This window comes from Lepisosteus platostomus, chromosome 13 (genome assembly GCF_059453375.1).
Source record: "Lepisosteus platostomus isolate fLepPlt1 chromosome 13, fLepPlt1.hap1, whole genome shotgun sequence".
In the NCBI taxonomy this organism is placed as follows: Eukaryota; Metazoa; Chordata; class Actinopteri; order Semionotiformes; family Lepisosteidae; genus Lepisosteus; species Lepisosteus platostomus.
In genome coordinates, this window is record NC_142623.1 from 39,293,184 (window position 1) to 39,320,923 (window position 27,740).

At 36.8% G+C, this 27,740-nt stretch overlaps 1 protein-coding gene and 1 long non-coding RNA gene across 6 annotated transcripts; one reads left to right on the forward strand and one right to left on the reverse strand.

The window, feature by feature from the left end:
• On the forward strand, positions 1–22,127 carry anxa6 (annexin A6). 5 transcript variants are annotated; one of them, XM_088604590.1, is made up of 26 exons: positions 1–229; positions 2,995–3,059; positions 5,818–5,908; positions 6,258–6,352; positions 6,697–6,810; positions 8,406–8,496; positions 9,097–9,176; positions 9,965–10,021; positions 10,749–10,842; positions 11,599–11,694; positions 11,852–11,910; positions 12,058–12,180; positions 12,832–12,890; positions 13,531–13,609; positions 14,568–14,649; positions 15,011–15,105; positions 15,233–15,346; positions 15,873–15,963; positions 16,323–16,402; positions 16,617–16,670; positions 17,517–17,534; positions 18,040–18,133; positions 19,406–19,501; positions 19,809–19,867; positions 20,518–20,655; positions 21,568–22,127. In XM_088604590.1, exons 2-26 carry the CDS (start codon positions 3,042–3,044, stop codon positions 21,625–21,627), a joined length of 2,037 nt encoding a protein of 678 aa, XP_088460716.1. In that variant the 5' UTR covers positions 1–229; positions 2,995–3,041; the 3' UTR covers positions 21,628–22,127. The 5 variants fall into 5 exon arrangements, with proteins under 5 accessions (XP_088460716.1, XP_088460719.1, XP_088460721.1 ...); XM_088604593.1 differs by having other exon boundaries at positions 20,518–20,640; XM_088604592.1 differs by lacking the exon at positions 1–229 and adding an exon at positions 364–462.
• On the reverse strand, positions 18,128–27,738 carry LOC148650596 (uncharacterized). Its single transcript, XR_015926161.1, has 3 exons — positions 27,493–27,738; positions 18,827–18,934; positions 18,128–18,275 (listed from the first exon to the last, which is right to left on the reverse strand). It is a non-coding gene; the product is annotated as an uncharacterized LOC148650596 (long non-coding RNA).
• Positions 27,739–27,740: the final 2 nt, after the last annotated feature.

Genomic DNA, 27,740 nt, shown 5'->3' on the forward strand with positions numbered 1-27,740 from the left:
CCATTTTCGCGTGAGCAATCCGGGCAGAAGTAGGGGGAACATACTGCAGAGCGCTCAGATCTGCAGGACACGCTTGTTACGTCACTCATCCTAAGATAGGCAACAGCTGTGGAGCGGCTCTGCGGTGTCTAGCTCTCCGGATCCGCAGACGCTTGGAGCGGCTGGGACAGGGAACTCGCAGCGACACTTCTGCCTTTAAGAATTCGAGGGCATCAAGTATTCCGCTGACGTGAGTCCAACGTTCCTTAAAAATAGAATAAACTCTTTGCTGAATTACAGGTTGGATGGTGATTGCTAAAAATACTGTAGGTTGTTAACGTAACGGAGCGTTTTTTTTTTTTTGGTGGGGAGAAATAGTGGCTACAGAAGGCGTTTGATTTGCATCGTTGTAGTTTTCATTAATTCAGGGACATACTGTACGAGTAACCTAAGAGCAACTGCTGTTCTCTTCACACAAGAAAGGTATTGTGTTTGATACCGTCGTTGTACAACAAAATGAATTTCAATAGGGGGGCTGTTTTAAGGTCACTTCAGTGCTTCTTGTATGTGTTTTTTTTAAAATCAAATTAAAAAAGAATTAATTCAGCTTCAGACCTTAAAGAATATCCATCCTTTGCCAATAAGCAGCAGCAGCTGAAATATTATGTTTGGAGTGGCAGTTACCATATTGCTCGTCTGTGGGGCTTTTAAACCCAAAGACGTTCAGCAAATATTTATCCATGTTCTAACTTATGTTCTCCTGAATGATTATACGAATCAACAGTGTTAAAGGCTATTTAATATATACTTTGTGTTTGTGAGCGGAAAGAGTAAAAGTATTACAGCATCAAAGTGCTCCCTCACAGAACAGTGACGTTGGGTGTGGTCAAGGCCTCATAGAGAGTCTTTGACATTTTGCATATTTTATAAGGACATGAAGGTCCTTTCAGAGGGTACACATTCAGCAGCTAGTATTCTAGAAGAACATTTCCACCAATCCCAACCACCACACTCATTACATTAAACATTTAAACATGGAGTTGCCAGACTGAAGTGCATCATGTTTGGTAAATATTTATGTCTGAAAATAAAACAGAATGTGCTTAGAAATGTTAAGATAAACAGGGCTACATTGGGAAAAAAAAACTAAATATGTATCAAAACATGGCTGTAGAAAATACAGATTTATTGCAGTGATATTGAAAGAAAATATTACAGGTCTCAATGCTGAAAAAGCTATAAATATAATTTTTGCGTAATACAATTTCAGATTTGTCTTTGTAAATTGTAATAAGGATGGTCAGGATTTAAAGTCTGTGTTGGAATGAAAACATTGAATTGCAGAATAGACACTTTATTTGGCCAAGAAGGGTTTGTAAGATCTGGTGCTCTTCTGTATTCTGGCACAGCTGGATTGTTATAAACTGACTGATCAGCACAAAAGGGGCACAGTGCTGCTTTTCAAAATTCATATCTTTGGTTAGGCCGTTTCATCCTTTGAGTGTTTAAAGAATGTAAAGAGATGTATGAAAGATCTTCCTGTATTCTTTAATTTCAGCTAGGCCTTCTGCCAAGGTTACAGCTTCTAGCAACGTGTCAGATTGGAGCATATGGTGCAGCTTATGTACTGTAAAAATGTGACTTTGTGTACACTTTCTTTTCTTTCTATGAAATGCAGTAAAACCGATGCAATAGGAAAATGCTTTTATGTTGGTCAAACCAATCCGTATGTTCTGTTTTATGTATCAGTCGATCATGTTATTAGATTATTTTTACTGTCTGTACTTTTTTCCCCCTAACAAAACAATAATTAGAATGTAATTAGGTGGAAACTATAGCAAAATAGCAGACCTTTGACTATAGTTCTAACTTTGCTGGTGTTTTATTAGAGATACAGAGCTGCACTAAAATGATACCAATAATTTCAAATAATAAGAAAAACAACAATTGAAGACTAACACTATGATTGATGGTTTAAAAATATTTACGGATCATGTTTTGCTTTAGTAAAGATTATTAGAGAACATTTTGTTATTTTAAAAAAGTGTAGCTTATATTTGGGAAATAGTTTGAGCTGTTGTATGTTCACTTTGCTGATATTTAAATGGTTTATTAATGCTAACATAAACGGACTGTATATCGCAAAGTGAGCACGATGTATGGGGGATTTTTAGTTTGGTCTTTCTGAATGTATACACCCCTGTACAAGAAAGCAGCCTGGTTTAAGGCCTTGAACAGTTGCCTGCAGTAGGTCTGCCCACAATGCAGTGCTTTCAGTCCTGGCCACTGCAATGGAGCAAAGAGCTGAGCTTGCAGAAACACCCGTCTGCTTCTTCAGGCTCTGCTGTAAAGAGCATCTCTTCTGACCGTGGGTCAGAGCCTATTGCTATAAGGCACAGGTATCTCCTCCAAACAATTCCAGATTGGAATAACAACAAAATACGGGTTGTGTGGGGTGAGGTGCTATATTATAAAATCCAAGTTAGCTGGATAGAATAACTGAGAATTCCCAAATTATCTGGCTGTTTATTTTACAGAATTTGGATACCGAAGGACTGATAACGATTACTGTGTTTCTTTCAACCTATTTGTTATTATTCATCTTCAGTTTGGAGTTGACAGGTTGGATTTTGGAGTTTACTTTTGGAGGATGGGAGCCTTTCAAATGCATTCACTCACCGCACGACAGACCCACAATCATGTTTGCAGCGCAGTTTGATGAAATGATACACATTAAAATTTCTTGGTTACATGCAGTACCAGCAGAAGAAAACTAAACTCTCATTTTCTGTGGCACTGATGGTAATATACTGTAATAATAGCACATCAAGATGTAAAGCTGAGAACCTGCTCAGTAGAGTTTACTGAGAGCTGTCACAGTATTGTATTGGGCATTTTTCTCTGGATCTCTCTACTCGAATTGTTGAAGTAAAGAAAGCTTTATCAAATAGAAATGGAGGGTTATAGCATATGCTTATGAACTGCATTTATTCTTCATATTTTCTTTCCCCACAGTGACAACTTTTTTTGCTTTATCTGACCTTACTGAATACCCAGACAAAATGGCAGGCAAAGCAAAGGTGAGTGGATAAGTTCCGCTTTGTGTCAGATGGAAGTTGAAAATGTATTTTACAGAAATTGAGAATGTATTTTAAAATAAAAAAAAACATTTATTACAATAACTAGTTTCTGTCAGTAAATATTAATGCTCTTAATATTAATGTTACTTTTGTACTTTCTACAGTATGTTTAGATCTATATGTCTACTGTATCAATGCATTGATTAGTCTACTTGTCAGTCTGTGCAGGTAATAATATATAGAATACCCACAGTGATATATATATAAACATATAGCTTAAATGAACAAGTAATAGTTTTATTCCATGCTGGAAAAAAAGAAGAAAGAAAACAACGTTTTGGCCGTGAAGGAGGCTCCACGGCCGAAACGTTGTTTTCTTTCTTCTTTTTTTCAGCATGGAATAAACCTATTACTTGTTCCTTTGCAGCCTATGCATGCTGACGCAGCTCCCCACCTGAACTAATATAGCTTAAATTCTGAGTAGTGCTTAATAATAACATGGCATCACAGTTAAAACTTAAATCATTGTTTAATTGTCATCTACATAATGAAAGGGAGAGGATCTGATAGTTCAGAAATCTGCACTCTACGGTTATCATCTTATCTCTCAAGTTTCATATGAACCTTCCTGTGCTTCTACCAGTGCATATCCCTACACTGAAAAATTCAGTCAATTCAGGCTGTTGGTTTCTAATGCTGTAGCACTTAATTTATCATCATCGTAGAGCCTAAAATAATGCATTTTGAATGGTTTCTTTACTACTTTAGCTCATGTTGGCTATAGTGATAGCTAGATACTGTAGGCCTGGCTATCTCATCACAACAGGTGTATGTCCCAGTCTGGTCATCTGGGTTTGTAATCCCAGTGCAGCTGTTCAGATGACTGAAGGGCCTGTACCAGAGTGCCTTAAAAATCAGTTTTCCTTTTTAAATGGAAAAAAATTACGATCTCTGCAGAAGGGAAGCTACTGTATATCATGACCATGAGCCAAATTCACTTTGGAGGTTGGAGATTAATTCTTGTGACAGTTTGTGTGGGTGTTGTCAATGACAAAATAATGTTGACAGATATGGCAGACAGAAAGCCTGTTTCCCTGAGAACACACTACAAAAGATGACAGACTCTGCAGTGAAGGAAGAAAGATCAGCAACAGAGAAGTGGAATATTCAGTTTTGACCTTTTAAAAAAGCATTGAAGTTTGATCCTCTGCAGAAGACCTTTTCAAGAAAGTGGTGATCCTGCCCCCTACTCAAAAGCACATGCATGAATTTGATATTCCAGTGCGTAAGGCTGTTGTTCATAACCTGTAACTGTAATTTTTTCTGGAAACAACATTAGTATCTGTCTGACTTTGTGTTTAGCAACGTTTCAATACCCTTTTTTCGAATTAATGTTTTGGGTGTAACACTGTGAAACTCTAGTCTTTTCACCCTGAAGTTCTACGAAGAATAGCCTTTGTTCCCTAGCTGCTAGATAAAAGTGGGAATGATTTATAATGTATATATACAGCATTGAGACCCCATATTGATGTGGAACCCGATATAGAGCGTAGATGCAGCTGTATGTAACTGGACACCTAGCATTACTGACACCATTTATTCAACAATGGATCTGCTGAAAAAACGGAGACCCTCTAGAATGACAGGTGTCAGCTGCTTGGAGATGTCTCTGCAGTGGGAGGAAGCCCAAGAATGGAAGATTGGGCACGTGGCAATTAAGATGGGGTTTGGGGCCTTCTGTGTGGTCCATGCAAACGCTTGAGCTTATATTTTCTAGCAAGAGATTTGTACACCTCCAGACAGGACTGGTAGGAATATCTGCAAAACATTCATAGCTGCAGAGTCTTAGACTAATTGGCTGTTGGATTCACCAGGTTAAAGTTAAAGTATTAATTCTCTCAATATTTATGAAGGCAAAATTCTGCACAATGTATAAGCAGCAGATTTCATTATTTTCTAAAAAGGCTGGTTGTTGAGCATGTTCTGGAAAAGTGGGTGTGGCTGTCGAATCCGAAATAGTACTTTGCCACTGACAGGATCCTTGCAGTTATGAGGCAAATACTGAAGAATTTTCAGTAATAAAAGGCTCCTTCTCCAGAGAGCAGGGGCCATCACCTTTCTCATCGCAGTTAAATTGAAAAACACTCCTCCAATTTGGCTTAAAATTGTATCCTAAATATTTCATTTATTAAAAAAATCAATGGGACTGTCAGGGTTGGGCTTATTTTATCAGGTGGCACAAATCTGCAGAAAATTCTGTGTTGATTAGCTAATAGGATGAGTAGTAACGTAGCATTATGTACCACTGGAAGAAAAAGCTACAGTATAGCACCCATAGACACTTGACACTTATAAAGTATGAATAATGCATAGCTGAAAATAAAAGTAAATTCTTTGACTAGTTAAATGCATGTAATGTATCTGCCACAGCCAGACTGAACATATCATTTTTGAGTGTGCAGGTTCTTCACCACTTTTGATTTCAATCTGTTAATCTGGTGTAGCAGGGATTTAGAGAATTTAACCTGCATGTGTTCCTGAAGTTAGACAAACTTTAAACTGTAGGCATCAGAGACCAAATTGAAGTCTTTAGATTACAATCTTGCTAGGATCTCATAATATTTTTAGTTTTAAAACTAAAAGGTCTCAGATTATCTTCCATTGACAATTGCAAATTCTTTGGGATATGTTGGTCATGATGTACTGTCAATATTGTTTAAATGTTTTGATGGAAATATTTCCCCTGTTTCTTCTGCAGGGAGCTAAATACAGAGGCACTATTGTCAACTTTCCTGATTTTGATCCAAGTAGTGATGCTGAAGTACTGTATAAAGCTATGAAAGGAATTGGTAAGATTTTGATGTCACTGATGACAGTGAACAGAGTGTATTGTTCATAACTGTGCTTAGGTAATTGATAGTGCTTAATAATTCATAAAGGGGAGGATCCTGTTAATTAAAGTTTTGTTTTTACAAAATACAATTAGTAATTTTTTAAAACTAAAAATAGTCAAACTGTTTTTGTCGGACATAATGCTTCTTAAAACCTGTATTTAAATGTGTGGAATATTAAAAATGTATTTTAGTTTGAACTTTATTTGTTGAATTACTAGACATAGGGTCTGGGTGCATAAATGTTTATAGTGGGAATTGATAAAAAATAGAAATTGTTCTCCTGTCTTGTTGTGTTTCCTGGCAGGCAGTGACAAAGATACGATTTTAGATCTGATTACTTCCAGAAGTAATGCCCAGAGGCAGGAAATTTGTGCCGCCTACAAATCTCATTACGGAAAGGTACGTTTTTAGAACTTGATGAATGTGACATCATTTGGGCTTTTAGACGTCCTTCATCTTGTGCTTTTTCTGTTACCAAATCCTTCTTAAACATTATAATATTCCTCAAAATGAATAATTGAAAACGCCTGTATTAGAAAAAAATGATTTGTTTCTTTCACCTGTGCTTCATTAATGTAGAGGTTTCTCAGGAATGCCCTGTTGAAGAGCATCAGCAGTACTGATAGCACAGGTCCTGCACGATTGTGGTCGGGGGGCAGAGAATTTAACACAACTCTTCTGTGATCTTGAGGAGTTTTTGTGCTGTAGATTAAGATTAGCTTTTTCTACACACTTTTTCTTAGGACTTGATTGGTGACCTGAAATATGAACTGACAGGGAAGTTTGAACGTTTGATTGCGGGATTGATGAGACCACCTGCTTATCAAGATGCCAAGGAAATCAAAGACGCCATTGAGGTAAGAGAATACGAATGTGACATGTTTGACTGATTCTAAGAGCGCTGAGGAGTTCATTTTAGCCGATGCATCCCGAATGTAGTAATAATTGCTTACACTTATAACACGCTTTTCTGGACACTTCACTCAAGGTGCTTTACAGGTAATGGGGACTCCCCTCCACCATCACCCGGATGATGCACCAGAACGCTCCCCACACACCAGCTATTAGTGGGGAGAACAGAGTAATGAAGCCGGTTACTCTGATGGGGATTATTAAGAGGCCATGATTCGTAAAGGCCAGGGGGAAATTTGACCAGGACACAGGGCTACACCCTTACTCTTTTCAAGAAACACCCTGGGATTTTTCATGACCACAGAAAGTCAGGACCTTGGTTTAATGTCTCATCCAAAGGACAGTGCCTTTTTACAATATACTGTAGTGACCCCGTCACTGTACTGGGGCATCAGGATCCACATAGACCACAGGGTGAGCACCCCCTGCTAGCCCCACTAACACCTCTTCCAGCAGCACCTTAGTTTTTCCAAGGAGGTCTCCAGGTACTGACCAGGCTCACACCTGCGTAGCTTCAGTGGGTTGCTAGTTGTGAGCTGCAGGGTGATATGGCAGCTGGCTAAAATAATTCCCCAGAGAAGGGGAGAGACAGCTGACAGATTGGCCAGATGACTCAGACAGAGGTACAGCAGGGCAGGCAGCATCTAATGATGTCAGCACAATCGGATGTAGCCTGGATATTCTAAACACATTTTAGAAACATTGAGAACTTTTTTGTGTACTATCATAGGGGTTCATCTCAGTTAATTTATCTTTTATTTTGGCGTGTATTTGGCTTATATTTTCACTCTGGTTACCTAAATAATATCCCTAGCTTGGTAGTTATGACCTATAATTTGGTTTGATTAAAAAGGACTTTTGTAAAAAAATAAAAAGGGATTGTGACAAGATTTTGCCAAACAACAGCTCCTTTGTGAAGAAAATAAGAAAAAAGTATATTTTCACTTATAATGGCACATTAGTCATTTCAGAAAAAAAAATTAATGTACTTAATAGAGATTGAATTATTCTGTGGTTTAAATTAAGTGCTCTGAATCACGCTACCATGTACTACAATGACAGACTTGCAGGTTTATGAGATGCAGCTCCTGTTTTCAGGTATTTGCTTTGTGATGAAAATCTAGGCTTGTAAAACAGCTGTTATATAAGGCCTCAGGCAAACATCAGTTGGCAAGGGCCATGTATTAAAATTAGGGAGGGAGGGCTCTATTGTCACTGATTCGATTTACAAACAAGTAGCAAGTGCAATTAAAAACAACTTTCTAAATGAATAGCCCATTAATAAGTGTGTGTTGTTTAGGCTTTATCAGAAATTCTCTTATCACAACTTTTTTGGAATTTGTTTTCGCAAGATTCTTTGAGTGTGTGCATATACTGTACCTGCCAACACTAACTTGGAAGTTCCAGTGAGCCGGTAGCTTATTTTGGGGTTATTTTAGGGTTCCTCTGCACCACAGAGGCTCCATGTGTCTTTGCAAGGTCTGCCTTCAGCATCCATTCATAAATAATTGACAGGCCAGTTTATTGTCTCATTTTTCAGGGTATCGGGACAAATGAGAAGTGTCTAATTGAAATTCTGGCTTCCAGAACCAACAAGCAGATTCATGACCTGGTTAATGCATACAAAGATGGTAAGAAACCTGAACATGTAAATGTACATTTTCAAAAGGGTTTAGTGCAAGGGAAAATAAACTATGAAAATATTTCTGGCATAGAAAATATTCATTTCAATTAATTACAAAATTTAATTGTAAGATAAATAGTACTGAATTTACTATTTCTAGCTAGCTCTGTAAAACCTGTTCTTATTTACTGATATCTCCTTATGAAAACCCTATGTATTTATACTATACTGTATGTCTGTGATGAACAGTTTTCACAGTTAATTAAAAACCCAGTTTTATAATATTCTTCATGTAAGATAACAGAATAAACTGTCACCTTTTTTAATTAATACAATTTAAATTAGAAAATATATTTGAGTTTTTTTTTACAGGTCTCTAGTATTTTACTGTATATGGTTAATTGGTTGATATCTAACCAAATCTGTCAATATGTAGAGAAAAACATTTTTTGTAGTACTTGGCACTTGCTTTCAAAATCTTCTCCAAAACTCACATTTTTAAAAAAGTTTACAAAAGTTTAAGTATAGTAACTGAAGTGTAACAGGATTTGGGTTTTTTTTATCAACAAAGGAATAAAATAACTGATTCCTTGTCTTTAATCCACAGCATACGGGAGAGATATTGAGGAAGACATTATCACTGACACATCAGGGCACTTCAAGAAGATGTTGGTAGTTTTACTTCAGGTCTGTTACTTAGTTTTCTTTAAATTTTAAAGTGTTTCTTATGTGTTTATATGATAATTTGGTTTCTCCCCATGTTACACATTTTCCAAGCTAAGTAGCTTGCCAATTTTCCATTAGTAAATGAAATAGAACTTGCAGAGTTCAGAGACATTTATTGCTCTCTGTGATGCACTACAAGACGCACATTTTATCTTCAGAACAGACTTGCCAACACAAAGTTAGTTTTTTAGAAAGTAAAATACACTGAAGCCACAGAAGGATGAGCCTAGTAATTATTGCAATTGCAATATATAGAAATGCTTGTAATGAAGAATGGTTCATATAAATTCTTTATAACTGAATTGTAATAAGTCATAAGTGTAGACCTTTTTCTGGTTATTATTTTCAATTCAATGCTTAGCTATTAGAAAATGAGGTACTTATCTATTGAATACAACCACACTCTTAATTTCCTTCAAGTACAAAAGTCATCGTGAGCATCAGCTGGGATTTTCTGTAGAAAATGTTGAAAAGCAAGAGAGAGAAAGCACCGTTCTTATTAAAACTTGTCCATCGTGATACAAACAACAGTGAGGCACAAAACAGGAGTAATGTTACATGTCCCCTTCTCTTTACACCGTGCAAGACCGTTGTACAGTCGCCATTTCAAGATTGTAGAGTTTATATGCTTTTTAGCCTTCGATCCATTAGCATGGTGAATGTTTGGTACATTATGAGAATTAGTCCCTCAGTTTCTTGTCATTCTAAAAAACACTTTGCCATGCTGAGTTGAGTGTTTATTTGCACAGGGAACCCGTGAGGAAGATGATGTTGTGAGTGAGGACCTTGTAGAGCAAGATGCCCAGGTCTGTTTCATTGATCTGTTTTTACAGTGTAAAGTGACATGCAGTTCACACACAAACACCACTTCTTACTCGTGCACAGTGTTTACACGTATGTGGAGTACAGATATTCATATTCATGCACTGCATAACATTAGGAATTCTGAGATTTTCTTTTACGGTAAAGACCCAGGTAAGAGTTTGAATTTAATCTGCTTTAGCATTGCATCATTTCAATGTCTGTCTTGGAAACTCGTTAAAAAAAAATAGAAGTTGCAAGAAGCTTAGCGGTTTCAAACCCTGCATGTATTCTAGATGCTGCAAGTACAGATTAATTTTCTGTAACTGCAGTTTTAGTTAAAAATGTCAAGGGTATCCATGTAACTTTTACCCACACCTTTGCATGTAACAGCAGTTTGATGTTACAATAATTCAAAAACATGTACTGTACCTTTTTGTTATTTTTTGCATTAGTTTATCATCCTTTAAATATTATATTTTGGTTGGTTTAATAGAGCAACCTGATATTTTATACTCTGACAATAGTCACAATTCTAGGATTTTAGTTACAGTAAATCCGTCTAGCCCTTGTGGACAAAAAGAAAAGGTTTTGTTTGTAAAATACTTGTATTGGACTTTTACTCCTACATGATAATACAAGAAATGCTTCTATTACTAATGTAGAACTCACATTATCATCTTCTTTTCTCATTCAAAACTCGGTCTTCCACCACAATGATGAACACCACAGGATCTGTATGAAGCTGGAGAGGCACAGTGGGGTACTGATGAGGCCAAATTCATTACCATTTTGGGCAACCGGAGTGTCACGCACCTTCAGTTGGGTGGGTAAAACTCATGGTGTCACAAACTGGCCTAAAGCATAGTTTTTTATAATGCTATGAGACTCCTAGTGTGTCTTGCATCATAAGAATGTTCTGCTTTTTGCATTGTGTGACTGAAATTGATACTGTTGCATAAATTACAATACAATTGATATTCAGTTATATTAAATAGCAACTAATTTATCACCTCATATTAAAAGCATCCACTTAACATTTTTTTAAACATTTGTTGCATAATATGCTGTTAGGTTCTTGATGCTTTGTGTCTAGTTCCATCATAATACCAAATGAGTATAATATGTATATATATAAGTAAACATTATGCTAAGAATTCCAAGCTTCCATCTGCTTCTGATTGCTTAAATTAACTATGCATTTAGTTTCATGTTTTAGTTAACTAGAAATTTGCTGAGGATCAGCTACAAAAATTCCATGCATCACATAAGCTTTGCTCCCCTTTCTCTTTGTAAACCCTAGATCTTATGAACAAATGATTCACAGTACAGAACTGTGAAAGACTCAGATGAAAGATTTCTGTTGGATTTGCAGGCTTAATGAATCATTTCAAACAACTCTTTTTTTTCATTTTATAATCCAATTTTCCAACATATTTACAGAGATTAGAACTCTGACCTATGTGGTTAAATTGAACAGCTTTGATTCATAATGAAATGGAGAGAGAGATTCCTTGAAATATGGCTTATTTTGCACATGAAGGATAATGACTTCTCCGTCTGGTTAACATTTGTTTCTCAGTGTTTGATGAATACCAGAAGATTGCAGAGAAGGAAATGGAAGATAGTATTAAAAGTGAATTGTCTGGTGACTTTGAAAGACTGATGCTGGCCGTTGGTAAGAATTCTTTCTCCTTCTTCCTTCTGTTACCCTTATAAGGAACTCTTCACCCCACTGCTGCGTGCTGGTGTATTTTTACACTCGTGTCAATTCTGTAAGGCAAATACTGTAGGCCTTCAAAAATGTGTCCTCTTTGTTTTTATCTGTTTTACAGTTGAGTGCATCAGAAGCCGTCCAATGTATTTTGCAAAAAGGCTCTACAAATCTATGAAGGTGAATAAGAAACAATCAAAATAAAATGGATATTCACAGAATGGAAAGCCACCTGTGTATTCTCCTCTTATTTCAGACTTGTTACTAGGCCTTTCATCAAAAATCCTAAAAGCTTGTATTGCGCTTATATTGGTTTCTTTTTTACAGGGCCTTGGAACGGCAGATAACACCTTAATCAGAATCATGATTTCCCGCTCCGAAATTGACATGCTTGATATCCGAGAGTGCTTCCGTCTCAAATACGAGAAATCTCTGTACAACATGATCAAGGTTTGGCATTGGTAGTGCACGTGCGACCACACAAATTGATTTGTAAGAACAGGGCCTTTTCGTTTGTGTGCTTCTTTTAGGTGGTGGTGGGGTTATTGAGATCTGGCCACTAGTGGAGAATCTGATTAACTTGCATTACAGCGTATTATATCTGAAATGAATATATTTTACCACATTAAAACTTAAGAGCATTATAGCTCCATTCAGAACAGAAAACTCCGTCCTGATTCTCTGGACTGTACCCCTGTACAGACTGTCCCAAAGTCTTTTTAATATAACAAGCAAGTTAAGAACCAAATAAATGTAAGTCTTTACACTGGTTAAGATTTAAAGGGATGAATATGTCCCCTTTTCTCAGGTTCCTGTTGTTTTAAATAGCCTTCATACCCTCTTTAAGCATAAATAATGTGTAAAGGTCATTCTAGGTTTCTAGGTTGTAGGTTTGTCACCTAGAGTTTTGGAAATAGCTTACCGATTATCTGCAGAGCTTTTGTCCAGTCTTTTTAACTGATATATATTTTTTTTTAAAAACGAACAATGTAATTCACTTTCCTATTTTAACCAAATCTATTTAAAATCCTTTAATTCACGTGAGATTAAGCAGTCTAGGTGGTACAGTTCTGATAATGTGTATCTGTATGTTTTCCAAAGGATGACACCTCTGGAGAGTACAAAAAGACGTTGCTCAAACTGTGTGGAGGAGATGATGAGTAAGTTGCTCTTAATTCCTTAAATCAAAAAGAGATAGTGGAGGAAGGCCTATAGCCAACAATTGAGTTTGCTCTTTTACACTAATTATTTTTAATTTTTATATTGCAATGAATTTGGGATCAACTTAGATTAGTTATTGGGTTGCGCAGGTGTACTACGTGCATATCTCTACTTGTTTCTAATGCCTTCTGCTGATGGTTGTCACAACATTTTAAAAGATGTCAAAAGTTTCTTAGGACAGTGGCAAATCAGAAACAAGCCTAGTGCTTTTGATCACTTCTTTATCTTCAGATATCACAAAAATATAATATATGCAATATGTATGATATATTTAATATATGACCCCTTAAAAAAGTACTCTATGTATGATATCAAAGGGACAGTATAGAGCAGCACCAAGAGTTTTGGACTCGTTACAGAATTTTGACCAGTGTGAACAGTTTACCTGTATTAATGAGTAAATGGGTGTTCACCTGCAAACAATTCTGAATCTGAGAAATGAATGCACTTGAAAAAGAAATGTTGGACCTGGAAAGCATGAGACACTGGTTTGGGAGTTTACCCACGGACGCAGTCCAGTGCATTCTCTCTGGGTGTGGCTATTCAGCTGACCGGCTATGTTGTTACTTAATGTTTCAGCCTAGCTGGCGAGTTCTTCCCTGAAGCAGCACAGATAGCCTACAAGATGTGGGAACTTAGCGCCATGGCCCGAGTAGAGGTTTGGTCTCCTTAGTCCCAGTAGACATGTGGCTGCTTCTTGGGCTTGCGTCCAGTTTTCCTTAACATCCCCTAATACACTGTGTTCTGCCTGATTTCCCTTAGAGCTTACTGCTAAGCTTATACTGCTTTGTTTTTTTTTATATATATATATATTTCATGGTCTTGCCTCACTAAGGAGCCTTTGTGGTGTGTCACGTTAAGATTGGGATCTCGTTTTGTTGGCTAATTTGCGCATTAAATATGCAAGCTCATTCCTTTCGACTTGTTTCACAAATACTAGATATCACGCAACCGATTAACACCTCCCCAGTTGGTCAGTGCAAGATTTTGTTTAACTTTGTTCTTTGATGCGCCAAGAGAATCTTGAGAAAGCTACATGGAACCTAATGGATGTGTACTTTCTGTATTAGACGGTTTGAAACTGCTTTATCCACTTTGTCACCTGTCTTTTAAAACAAAATGATTTTTCACCTATATCACACTCATTTCCTACACCAGCTAAGACCTTCACAGCGTAAGCAGATGTGTAAGAGAACAGATGACGCCAATCGCACACTAGCATGTATGAACCTGCTCATGTAACCACATTCACACCAAACTCCACCTCGCTAACAAACTAAAAACTGGTGTGGCAGCTACTGTTACTGGCGTAAACTATTTTCTCGTGTCATTGTTTGTTTGCTTAGTTGTGGGCGCTGAAGCAAATACGAAGTATCAGTTAGTCAATTAGTAAAGTGTCTTAAAATCCCAATTTAATGTTTTCAAAACACAGAGGTGTTAGAAAATGGCTCGTGCTTTCTATATTGCTCATTATTGAATGCTGCCCTAATTCCTTTTCTCAGTCACTGCTTTTTATCCCTTGGCTTCACACTTTGAGTTGGCACATGATGTGCTGCTCTTAAGAGTTTTGGTTGTGTGTTTTGGGTTTAAGCCTTCTGCCTATGTTCTGTCTACAGCTGAAGGGAACAGTTCATCCTGCAGCCAATTTTGACCCTGGCAGTGACGCACGTGCTCTCCGGAAAGCAATGAAGGGTTTTGGTATGCTCTCTGCCATTTGTCTTTATTAATAGGTACCTTAGATTCATTACTAGGTATCATAGATTTGTTTTTCTGTGCTGAGATTCAGATTAAATCAAAGATAACCCTGAAAGATGAAGACAAAGCGCTGTCCCTGGATTTTGGCAGGATGAACTGTGAAATATGAAACACAACTGGAAATCATAACCAACTGCTTTTAAGACTGAGAGGAGATGGCACTGTGGATACAAGCTGCTAGAGCACATGTGCAAAATGAAATCCTCTCATTTACTGTTTATCCTTCTTTCTTGTCTTGTTAAAAGCTTGCAATTTCCATTGAAGTCTCACGACTGTTGTGGTATTTCTTCCTGGTTTCCCTCAGGCACCGATGAAGATACAATAATAGACATTGTTACTAAAAGGAGCAATGCACAAAGGCAAGAGATTCGGAAGAGCTACAAATCCCAGTTTGGCAGGGTAAGAAGCTTTTTCTAAACCATTGTCAAAAATCAATTAACAATACAAATTATAGGTCACAAATTATTTTGAAGATCATTTTTATCATATCGATGATGGTGATGATAGTGGATTCTTATTTGTTTAGGATGTCATGGCAGACCTCAAGTCGGAACTCTCTGGCAATCTGTCCAGACTGATCCTTGGTCTGATGATGACTCCAGACCAGTTTGATGCCAAAATGATGAGAAAAGCTATAGAGGTGAGAAAAAGCCAATGATTATTTTGTGCATATGGTACAGTTTATCATTCTCCAAAATACAGAAACTGTTGAGAGTCATGCACAGGCTCATTAAGAGTTACACATGCAGCTCTGCCTGGAACTCCATGATACTTTTATCACAAGCTCTACAATACGCTTTACAGTTATAACAAAACTACTCCTCCTCCTCAAAATAAATGTCTGGAATATTTCATGTAATTAAACAGGCATACTACATTATATTAATTGTAATGAAGTAACATTTGTCATTGCAATTTTCATGTATTTGGGAATGATAAATGTGTTTTAAATTTTCTGTGAAGTGTGCTGCTTTTTAGCTGTACTTTTGTGTTATGCATTTTGTGTAAATCTGACCGATAGATTTTGCATCGTTTTTATTGCAATTCATAGTCTCCTCTGTTTGACAGTGTTTCTCAGATTCCCAGTGTTTTGCTGAGCACTGAGCTTTGCTCAGAGTGCCGTTTTGCTGTTCTGTGCTAAACGTAAACATTCCCTTCTATTTAAGGGAGTTGGTACTGATGAAAGTGCTTTGGTTGAAATTCTGGCAACAAGAACTAACCAGGAAATCCTGGCGATGAATGAAGCCTACAAAAATGGTAAGAGACAATGCCTTGGAAAAACTGTTACTACAAACACAAGCAGTTCATTACCTGCATAGAGGGGTCATAAAATCCTAAAAAAGACCAATCATTTCATCATTTTTTTTTGTGTTGCGATACAAACCTGCAACCCTCTTTTCTTCAAAAGGTTTAGTGGCTGAATATTATGGCTTTGAATAAACCTCTTTGATTGCTATCAAATTAATTTAATTAGGGCTGGTGCTAACTGTTGGTCTTTTTTTAATAACTCGGACGTCCAGCAGAGGGAGCAACAACTAAAGGGTACAAGCACGGTCAGTCTAACTCCTCACTTGTGTGCGTTTTCAATTCCACCCTTCTGCCATGATGTCTTGCAGCTTATCACAAGAGCCTTGAGGATGACATCAGCTCGGACACTTCAGGGCACTTCTGTAGGGTTCTCATCTCCCTGGTGCAGGTACAGTGTGTTCAGAGCCCGCGAAACAAAGATGCTGTCTGAAATCGCACTAGTGTGATGTACATCCTCTCCAGGAATAAGTGCCACTTTTACTTGGTTTCTCCTTTCACCATAATGAGAAAACGAAATGAAATGATTCAGTTCGGTAGTACTGTATGTTGGCTTTCTGTACTGCCGATGCTCTTTTGATCTTCTGAACAATTGTGTTTGGCAGGGGGCTCGTGAAGAGGGAGAGGCAGATCAGCAGAAAGCCCAGGAGGATGCCAAAGTAAGTAATGTAAGGCTGACAGTTTGCCGATGGATTATAGCACAGGTTGAAAGTAGACGTATTAAAATATCAGTAGGGCACTTCTCCATACTTTCATGTCCAATGTGATCTACATCCATAGAAGGGTATTTTTGCTGTACTGTATCTAACAACCTCGGGTAACTAAAACTCCTGTATGTTTTTTGGGGGATCTGATTATATTGAATTAATTGAGCAAGCTCTTAACATTTAATTATATAATTGAGATGAGAAAGTACTGTGCAGTTTATTTTCATCAGTTTTTGTTACATGAATGTCACTATCCATTTGTATTTTCCCATTTCAGATGCTTTTAGTTTGCCATACACAGATTCTATTTTTATTTCTCTTATTTTGGGGGGAAAATACTGAAGTTTCCAGTTTACCATGTGAGCCACACACGTTATGAAACAACACCTCCACAAAACACACCTCCATGCAGACTTTTGCATTTGGTTACCTTCTTTGACTGCAAATGCCTAGTATAAAATATTGTAGATTAAACATAAGACATTTCAGTTCAAGGCACTTGTATTATGTATGAAGTTGTGCATAATGATATATTTAAAATGGTAATAAAAATACCAAACATTTCAGTTCGCTAGCTCTCGTGTGTAATATACTGTACATATTTTTAAATTAATTTCCTTATCCTACATAGTCATTGAAAGTAAACCATTATGCAGTACCTCTTATGAGTGAACTCATACCTCTCACCACCATCACACCAAAGATGTTATAGTTTTTAGTTTTAGATTGTTTATATTGTAGCTGTTCCTTTTGACAACACCATCAATATTTTTCCTCTTATCTTCACTGTGCTGTCAGATTATATATGAATCACTGGTAAGTGTGTTTTTTTCCGGACATGAAGTACATGAATGAACATGATGATCAGATCTGATGCTGATGCTGACCGTGGGACCTTAAAAATGCTATAAACCATTAAAGAAATCCAGATTTTAAGCTTCCACAGGCCACAGACCATTTCCTGTTTTACTTACTGGTTAGAAATTGAATCTGAAAGGATTCCGAATTAAATCCTTGTGCAGGACAGCAGGAGTCCTCTGCTCTTCTGGTGAACAGCATTGATTTGTTCATTTGTGTAAGTCTGTCCTTGATGTTCATGGGAAAACAAAAAAAAATCATGAATGAATGAACATTTTCTTAAATAAAGTTACAATACTTCCTGGTATTTCTCTGGTGTCATTTTGTTTGTATAGACTACTGATTGTTCTAGTTTTCAAGGATGAAAGATTTTTTTTAATATGGCAACAGAGTTCTTTCTCAGTCTCTATCTATCTTTACCACCTTTATCTGACCAAGGTTAAAACTGTTTCTTTTTCCTTAGGAACTCGGTGATGCTTGTGTTGATGACTCCAGCTCCACGGAGAGCAGGTTTATGAGTATTTTATGTACCAGGAGTTACCCTCATCTCCGCAGAGGTACGCCAGTCATTCATTCTCAACACTGCTTAGAGGGTGGCTGTTCAAAACTATTTACTGTCTTCTCCTCTCCATCATTAGAAACTAAGGCCTGATGAAGATTCTCTGAGTGTTCTGGTGTTGGGGAGGGAGGGGGTGGTTTCTGGAAGAGGAGAATAAAATAAGAAATACAAATGAGAGGATATTCAGTCTATTTCAGCTGTTGGGTATTTAGAAATTAATTAATCCAGGGATCTCGTCCGGGCGTTTCTTGAAAGAAGCCAGGTTATCAGCTTAAGCAACATAGCTGGGTAACTTGTTCTACACTCCAGCAGGCTTTTAAGGTAAAGAAGTGCCTCCTGTTCTAGGAGTTAATTGCACTTCCACAGAGTTTCCACTTGCACCCTCTGGGTTGTGCCTCACTGTTTATCCTGAGGAAATCCACTGATACAAGCATTTGGAGTACTTGTATCTGGTCCAAAATTGTACACAATATTCTAAATGAGGCTTTACTGGTGTGGTTAATTTAACATAGATATAATTTAGGATATATAACTATATATCCTAGCATTTTGGTTGCCTTTTTACATTGTCTAGAAGATTTAAATGTGCTGACAACATGCCTGTTTCCATAAGTAGCCTCTTCTTGCTCAGTACAGTATTTCCTGTTTTGTGCTGATACTTTATAACCAAACAATAACTATTACTTCTTACCTTGATCCACTCACCATGTCATTTAAGCATTAACTCCAAGTCTTCCGCTACAATAAGTCCTATCTTTTCCAAAACAGCTCTTTCTGCTCCCAGCAACTCCTCTTATCCCTGCAATTAACACAGCACATAGACACACCTGTAAACTCAATGCCCCTCCCACGTGTGCGGGTCTGACCAATCACAGAATTGCTCAGTAGCCTTTGAACCTGAAATAAGAGGTCTGTAACATTGACATCACAAGACTCATACTCCTGATGAGTATTGTAAAGTAACATTGGATGGGGATGCGTTTGTGTAAGAACAAAGGATGTTTTTGGTTTTGCTATTATGTGCCATCTTCCTTTGATCTTCTTATGTCATCTGTGTATCTAAGTCTCTGACAATCTGTTGTTGCTTCGTATTCTATCGTGCATGTGCTTTGTCCAAAAAAAAGATCTCAAAAACAGTTTTCCAAGAGATTTCATTGTGTTTGTGTAGAAGGCAAGAGCGACAGAAAGCTGAGAAGGCAAGTTCTTTTTCGTGACTGTTACACAAATTAAAATTAACTGTATCTTCTTGTACGTCTCTGTTTGTTTTCAGTGTTCCAGGATTTTGTGAAGTGCACAAACAAGGATATTGAACAAGTTATTAAGAAGGAGATGTCGGGAGATCTCAAGAATGCCTTTATTGCCATTGGTAGGTTTTGCCAAGTAATAGCCAGGGGTTGCCAGTCCTGGGAGGTACAGATAAGCAGGTTCAGTGGTGAAATGAAGTACTCCTACTTTAGTCTGAAGCTGATGACTTCAGTGGCGGCAAGCACAACTGTCTCTGATGACGTGTGTTCTTGACATTGAAAGGTGGTTGTTGGTGATCCAAATAAAAGGAATAGTCTGGGCTTGTTTCATTATTATTCTAAAAAGGAGATAAAGTTTCAGAAAGAGTTTCCAGAGTGCTCCTTAAACCTCTTAAGTCAAAACCTTGATATGTGATTTTCTTCCCCCAGTCCGAAATGTTAAGAACAAGCCTTCCTTCTTTGCTGAGGGTCTATACAAAGCTATGAAGGTACTGTGTATGGCATTTTACTTTCGATATCTTTTTTTGCACATTAGCACAGTTAAATCTGGTCTTTAAAATGTAATGTTAACTAATTATAGGTATGTCTTGTAAGCAGCTGGATTTTGTTATACAGTGGGAGGATAGCCAGGCACATTTAAAATAAAACAAGAACATAAAAACAGAGTAAGAAATACTCCTGGATGGGAAGTACATTTAGATTTATCATTTAGTTTTTAAAAAAGTCCCTTTGCTTTAGTATGTGTGGTGACATGGCATGAAAATTTGATTCAATGAGTCATTTAATTCAGAGAATTCATAGAAAGCCTTCTGTCAAGGAAATTTAATTGAACAGCTGAGGATACTGTGATATGAAATAAAGATTGAAGGTTAAGAAGTAGCATTTTTCAGCCTAGAAGTAGTAATTCCCTATAGAGAGGAATTGGTCATATTTATTACCAGTGTATCTTTCTCAAGATCGAACCTTTTACATTTAAACACCCAACAGTTTTGTAATGGAACATTCTTTATTGTACGCTTATTGCTACTGTATATATACTGTAATGTATATTGCAGTTTATAGAAACAGAAGTATTTTTGCATACAGGCATGAGCGTTGTTTTTATTTTGATAACCCCTGTCATATTCTATCCTCTCAGGGGTTAGGGACTGACGATCGTGCTCTGATCAGGATCATGGTATCCCGCAGTGAAATCGACCTATTCAATATACGCAAGGAATTCAAAGACCTTCACGATGCTTCTCTCCACGAGTTCATCCAGGTCGAGGCTCTCTGTGTTAGTTGTTGGGTTTTTTTTTTTGGTTGTTGTTTTTCACCAAGCATATCCCAGCCCAGAAGCAGTTCATGTCTGCCATTTTTTCAAAGTACTAACCTGTGGATGTTCTGCCTGTCCGTTTTACGAAATTGTGCAGTGTGCCGTTTTGGGTGACAAAAAAAATACACGGTGAGCTAAACTGGGCTACATTGCAACCTTGGTTTTTGAGGTGGACCAGTTTAGCTCAGCTGTCCAGGAATTCCCCCTGTACCTACTTCCTCTCTTATAGAGAGTGTGATTGGCTGCTTCTGTGACAGGAAAGCTTTGTAACAAGGGCGATAGGTTTCCTGTCTTAGAACTGCATTTGAAGATCACAAAGAGGAAAATTGTGAGCTTTCTATTTAAATTCGTAAAAAAAAAAACATTTTGCAAACATTACTAAAGCTAGGAAATAGCATGGTCAGTTATTGATGCAATGAAAATCAGTGTTGCTTTGTTTTATTGTTTATTTATACAATTTAGATGTGGGCTGATTTTTAAATTTTCTTATCTGTTATGAGTTATTTACTAGCTCCTAACAGTTCTCATAACATATAGAGCTCAAATAACTCTGAAAGGTGGATTCTGAGATTGGTGATCTATTGCATTTTACTACAAGTACGTCCACAAAAAAAATACTTTTCTTTTAACATATATTATTTCAAAAAGGTTGGTGCTACTGAATAGCATTTTAGCTTTTTTTAGCAACATAAGGAATATTAGCTATACAGCCAACTTTAAAAACATTTAGCCTTGAAAATCAGGCCACTTGTTTCAAATGCAGAATGAACATTGTGTGCTTCTTTTATCCACACGCAAACTAATGACTGAACTCAGCAGTAGAAGGATTTTGCTCCCTGTCCTAAAAACGTTTACCTTTGTTTTTCTTACCAGGGTGACACATCAGGAGATTATCGTAAAGGCCTGCTAGCTATTTGTGGAGGAGAAGATTGATTTCCTGAAAGCCATCCCCTGCCTTTACCACTCAGGAGTTCTCCCAAGTATGACATTGCTTACCTGTTGCTTTAGAACAGAAGCAAGCTCAAGATACAGTGACAAGCTCCTGATCGACTCCTATCTTCACTTTACCCTGTGCTATGCCAAAAAATGTAACCACCAGCCTTACAACTGAAACCCCCTGCTGCTTCCATGTGGTCGATGTTCTGCAACTTCCATCTTAAGAAGATTTTAAGGAGGATGACAGATTTTATTATTTTTTACACTGTCCTGTAGTTTGTGGCATTACCTTTCAATGTTAGGGTAGCAATGCTTGACTTGGTTTGTGGTAAGGAAGCAAAACAATGATAGAAAAGATTTGCTTGAGCTGTTATAGATCAGGACTCTCTACACTGGTAAGTCGTGCAACCTAGTGATAAAATTGGATATAATATTGATTATATTATTGGATAAATTGGATAGAACATGTTAAAAAATAAATAAATCACTGAAGTGTGCATTTGTAGCTGTTTTGCTTTTTGAGTTTTAGCAATAAATGTTGTGGGGGCAGTTTTCTAAAATTGTAATCAGAGTTAAGCAACTGGGAGAGAATTACGATGGTAAGTCTTAAATGTAGCATAACCCACTGAATTTATATTTATATTTTTTGGGTAAATATTACGAGATTGTTCAACCAAATACTTATGGTTTCAGTTTTGAAGAGAGGTTTTAATAGTTTTACTTATTACATTACCCATCCTTCTTTGTTCATTTAGAAATCTAGATGCCAATAGAGGACTCTTTCAAATCTGCAAAGCATGTATTTACAATTAAAAAAATTTAAACATTTGGAGGGACAAGGAATAGAGAACTGCAAAATGTTTTATAATTGCAGATTCATTAAACTGTGTGGTAATGATAACTGATAAAATCATCTGTTTTTCCAAGCTTTTTTGTTCAAACATGAACAAGGAGCTGCTAATGAACAACATATCACAGCAAGTTCTTAGAATGTGCTTGGAATTTCAAAGTCGCTTATAAGAGTGAGTAGGGCATTAATTTGGGCGTGCAGTGGCTGAGGCAATATCAAAGCACAGGTGTAATTATGACTTCCAAACAGTTTAAATATAGTGGTTCCATTACAACCTTGTCAAAGACATATTATGCAGGTTATAAGCAAGCAGCCTGTCTGCATGGTGATAAACTGGGGTTATTTCTGTAACAGATCAAGCCTAATTACATTGTAGTAACATTTATGGCCAGGTTGGAAATACCCTTCACTGCACAATGTGGTGCATACCTTCATAGAAGGGTTTAGTTTCAACAGATTTAAGAAACCAAAAATATGCGTTATGGTGAAGCTACACTTCAGGACTGATTACTATTCAGTAGGTTGCCATGAAGGGTGAGAGCCCTGACCATGGCATTTAAAGAAGATTTCTTAGTGACTTTTATCACACTCTTGTTCCATCGAGTCCTGCCCAAGTCCTGTTAGACCTTCCATCAGTTTAACTTCTATTAAATCTCAGACTTAGTACCTTGCCTCCAAACAGAATATTAATAAACATAGAAATGTCAAGATGTTTTGGTACTGAAGTCAAGCGGCATTTTTTCTTCTTATCTTCATAACACACATAAGAGTTGATATCGTTTTTGTCTCGGGTTTCCAAATGCAGGGAAGATTAGACGTAAACATAAGACATGCTTATTTACATGATGATTATTGTTGCTCAGCCTTTCTGAATCTCCTCTTCTCTCCCGTATTCTTAACTTTGCATGACCAGTAATAATGAGTGTGGCAATTTCCTGCTTACCTCTGCCAGGCAGTAAGGTGCTAGGGCAAATTGCCCATGGAGTAAAATCGTGAAAGAGGAAGCTGTACACTCCAGTTGATCAGCTGCATTCACCTCAGATATTTTCAAAGAGGAAGTTAGTGAACCAACTGGAGTGCACTGAAACCAAAATCTCTTTGATATTGGACAAGTACAAACCACAAAATTACCTGGGAGACTTCTCACAGAGCAGTGAAACTAGGAATGTGTCAAAAATTAGTTTGAAAGGGATAACTTTTTGCTAATTTAAAAACAGTATTAACATGAACAGGTCCCTAAATCAAAGTAAAAGCATCCCTACATTTGGATTGAAAAGAGCACACATTTGGATTGGTATGCATCTACTGTATGTTTGAGTAACTGGTTTGTGAATTAAATGCTTCTGTGAAGCACTAGGACATAAAAATCTGTTCCTTTTTATTAATAATCCAACAAATCAAATTTTTCAGTGGGAGTTTTTCCTCTTTTTTACGTTTTTTTTAAAATAAACTGATCTTTTGAAAATTAATGTTATATTTCCTCTTCTGTATTTACTATGTGGTGCTTTTGTATGTGGTATGTAAGAAGAATGCAGAATTCCACACTACTTTTTCCAAAAGAATGCACTTCTTTTCATCGCTAGTCATATTTATGTTAACCAATTTAACATTTGGTTAACATTTGGGGATTAAAAATAAGTAGTATTTCTTCCAAAAAGTGGAATAATTGGTTAATACTGAGAAACAATTGGCATAGTTCTTAAAAAATGTGTTCATTTGTATCAGCCATTTATTTCACCATAAAGACATGACCGTCTTGCTATAATTCTCTTTATATTAAGTTGTAGTACTCACATTAGAGGAACAGAATTTGAGGGGTAGCGATGACGTTGTATTGAATGTTTAATGCATTTTAATTTTAAAACATTATCGCTTCAATTATTACCTTTAGTAATGGTACTTTCTCCAGATATTTCGGGCCAGATTAACTCATTTACTGTACTCATCACTACTTTTATAAAGTATAGGGGCTATACCAAGACATCATATGATTTAGTATAGTTTGCTATACCTCAGCAACAAGACATATGTACATGTAGAAACCTTACTGATTGCTGTTGGCTTCTTTCCCAGGCCTGGTTTCAAACCATGATGGCCACATTCTTTTGGCAGCATGAGTTCACTAGTTGGTTTGTGGAATGTGGAAAAACATGCCATCCTATTGAGAAAGCACCCTGTAGTCATAGAGCATAACTAGGTGATTATGTGTTCATGTGGTTGTGAACCACTGTTGTGCAGTTTTTTTGTTTTGCGCAGAGCATGTTCTGTTTCTGGGAAACAAAAACAAAATGTTGAAAGCTCATTTTTTTGTTTGTTTGTTTGTTTGTTTAAAGAGGAGTAATTGGCTTCATAAAAACAAAGATCCTTCAGTCGGGTACTGTAAAATGAATGAATGAATCCGAACAGCCTGCCTAATTAACTAATTGTAATTGTTTATCAATGCTTTCCCATTTCACTGATGAGAAAAAAATGCTAAACCCACCATCTACTGTCTAAATATTCAGCATCTCTTATTGAAATGGGACAAATAACTAAAAACTTTCACAAAATTAAGTGACTTGCATTGATGAGACCAAAGGATGAACACGAGTCTCTAAATAGGATTTTAATTAATAAAAGACAAAAGAGCTTTTTTAAGCACAGACTGTTTTAAGGATAATTGTTTTTTGCAACTGTAAATAAAATACCACCAGTAACTAGCTTGGTCTGCCCTAGGCCCAATCAATCATGAGTGAGTCGTGTTAAATAATTCACACCTATTGACATGTACACCTGGCATAAAAAAGAAAGCACATGAAGTATAAATCTTGGGAAATTCCCATCATAAATCATCTGTCTTTCAAGCGCCAGGACTGGACCTCAAAATAAATAATGCCCTGCACTGAAACATGAAACATTCTCTTTGGCATGGGGACATTTGATGGCTTTTTTTTCATTTGCCTTATCAAAGATTTTAGTTTAGTAATAGGATACAATACATATCCTTTCTTCATCAAAGAAGATCCAAAAATGCATAAGCTATTTCTGAAACTAGAATACATTATAAACCCCAAAGTGCTCAATTGTTACTATTAATTGATGGGGTAATTCTACATGGTGCATCGCTGTCACTTTTTTATGAAGACCTCAATACCCAAACATACGCATCGGTAACGATTTTTTAAGTACTGACTCGACATAATCGCAAGTAAATCAAGGGGAAAAAAAACTAAAACTGCTTTCTTTCTGAGGTTGCTACAACCTTTTTCCAAAGAATTAGTCTGCTGAAAAAGAGCTTCACATGGTAGAGGCACAATAATGATTATGCAAAACCTTGTTCTTTCAAAGCCAGATGGATTGTTACTGCAAGCCAGAACTGTCATGCAGTGCCCTGATTTCATGTGTGTTACCATAGCTTTGCAACCTGAACTTCATGCAGTGGACGCTGCAAATATGGAACAATAAACTGTTTCCCTTTCACTTGTCATAAGAGTTGCCCTTTATTGTCTGGTGTGTGACAGTTTGAGCATTTTACAAGTGTCTGTAACTGTTTTCATGCTGTTGTCAAATCGGTTGTTGTGTTCATTTGCTGGAGGTGATTAAACCACAAATCTATGTTCAAAAATAAGGTGAGAGCATGGCTGATAATACAAGGGTGTGGCTGTTTGGTTTTCTTCTGCTGGTACCAAGCATGATACTGTAGATAAGTCTATTTGCTATATGTCTATTTGCTATGTTTCAGAAGCTAAATATAAACTCTACTGCTACAGCTGAAAGACATAGTATTTGCAAAATAGGGTTTTTCTAAAAGTGATAGAAACGTGACTTTGACTGGTATTTGCTATAGTGATGTTATGCTTTTATTATTTTTCTATTATTTGTACCAGCTGGTAAGTTCTGAGCTAAATTCTGTCATAAAAAACATCGTACAATTTGCGTCATACAAGATTTGGAAGTAACCCTGCAATCTATAATAGAGTGCTGCTACCTCTTATCAGGACAGGCCTGGGTTAAAAACCTGAGGTTAGGAAATCCCCACATGCATTTGCACACTTTAATCCTAGTGGCCTTCTTCAATAACTGCATCTTCCTGTTTAGAGGAAGAATGTTATACAGTATATGCATACAGTTTTCAAACATTCTTTACACAAAATGAGGCAGTGTTTTCAATTGCAATATATTATGCTGTTTTTAGGAGCCTTAAATAATACATGCAGTTACCCAAAACTGATGTTTGTAATCCACAATTATTGTTTGGACTTAACCTATTGCCAAACGTACAGTATCTTCACTGGATTTATGGCTTAAGTACATACTGTAAATACACCAGTAGCTATATAGAAAGTGGGTCTTAAATTATACACAACAAGAAATGTATTCAGTTGACTATTGTAAAATATAAAAACCAAATGCAATATAAATTAAATCAATCAGAACCATTTTTAAAAAGCATTTTTTTTTCCACTGATAAAGATTTTGGTGTCTCCAAAAAACCCCCCGATGCTATCCCAACCTACATCCTACTTCTTTCCTTTTACATAGCCTAACTCATTTCTAATTCATAGCCATTCATTTCTTAATTTTCCATTACTGCCCCTCTTTCTTACTCCACAACCGAAGGTTCAAGCCAAGAGGAATGTTAAAACTATTCCATAACATTTATGGGGGTCTGGCAATCCAGTACGTTTTAAAAGGCATTATGAAGACAGAGAGTAGTTTTAGAAGAAAACCAGACAGGATATGTTTCTGCCCAAACAACAATGCTTTTCCAGGTCTGGTTAACTTCTTGTGCTTCTTGTACTGACCATAACAGGTTAGCATGGGGAATTCCAGTTTTAATCTGTCAAACAATTTCTTTCTTTCAAGGCTACGGAGAGGTTGTTTTGTGAAGAAAAGAACTTCAGACTTTTTTTCCCCTGCTGCCTCGACCTCATTTTCATTTTTCTTTTACTGCTGCTGTAAAACAAACATATGATTTCCTAGCATACCTCCATATTTCTATTCAATATTTATTATTTTGTAAAAGATCTTACCGGATGTTTAAAAGAAGCACATCCCATGCAATTCCACTTCATATTGAAAATGTATTCATGTATGGCACAATCTGTGTTTTCAACATCATGCAAATAATTTACCAGCCATTAAACAGACATATGTCCCATATAAATTCCATATAATAGTTTTTGGTAAATGCAATAAGGAAGACTTTTTTCGAAATTGTTGGACTAAAACCAGCTCCCCTTCTTTTAACACTGAAAATATCCGGGCCTCTAACAACATG

Bases quoted from the DNA above. Each gene is read 5' to 3' on its own strand.
- anxa6 (XM_088604590.1), top strand. The intron at 12,891-13,530 runs GTAAGTTGCTCT...TTAATGTTTCAG, and splicing joins CTGTGTGGAGGAGATGATGA to CCTAGCTGGCGAGTTCTTCC. The intron at 14,650-15,010 runs GTATGCTCTCTG...GGTTTCCCTCAG, and splicing joins GAAAGCAATGAAGGGTTTTG to GCACCGATGAAGATACAATA.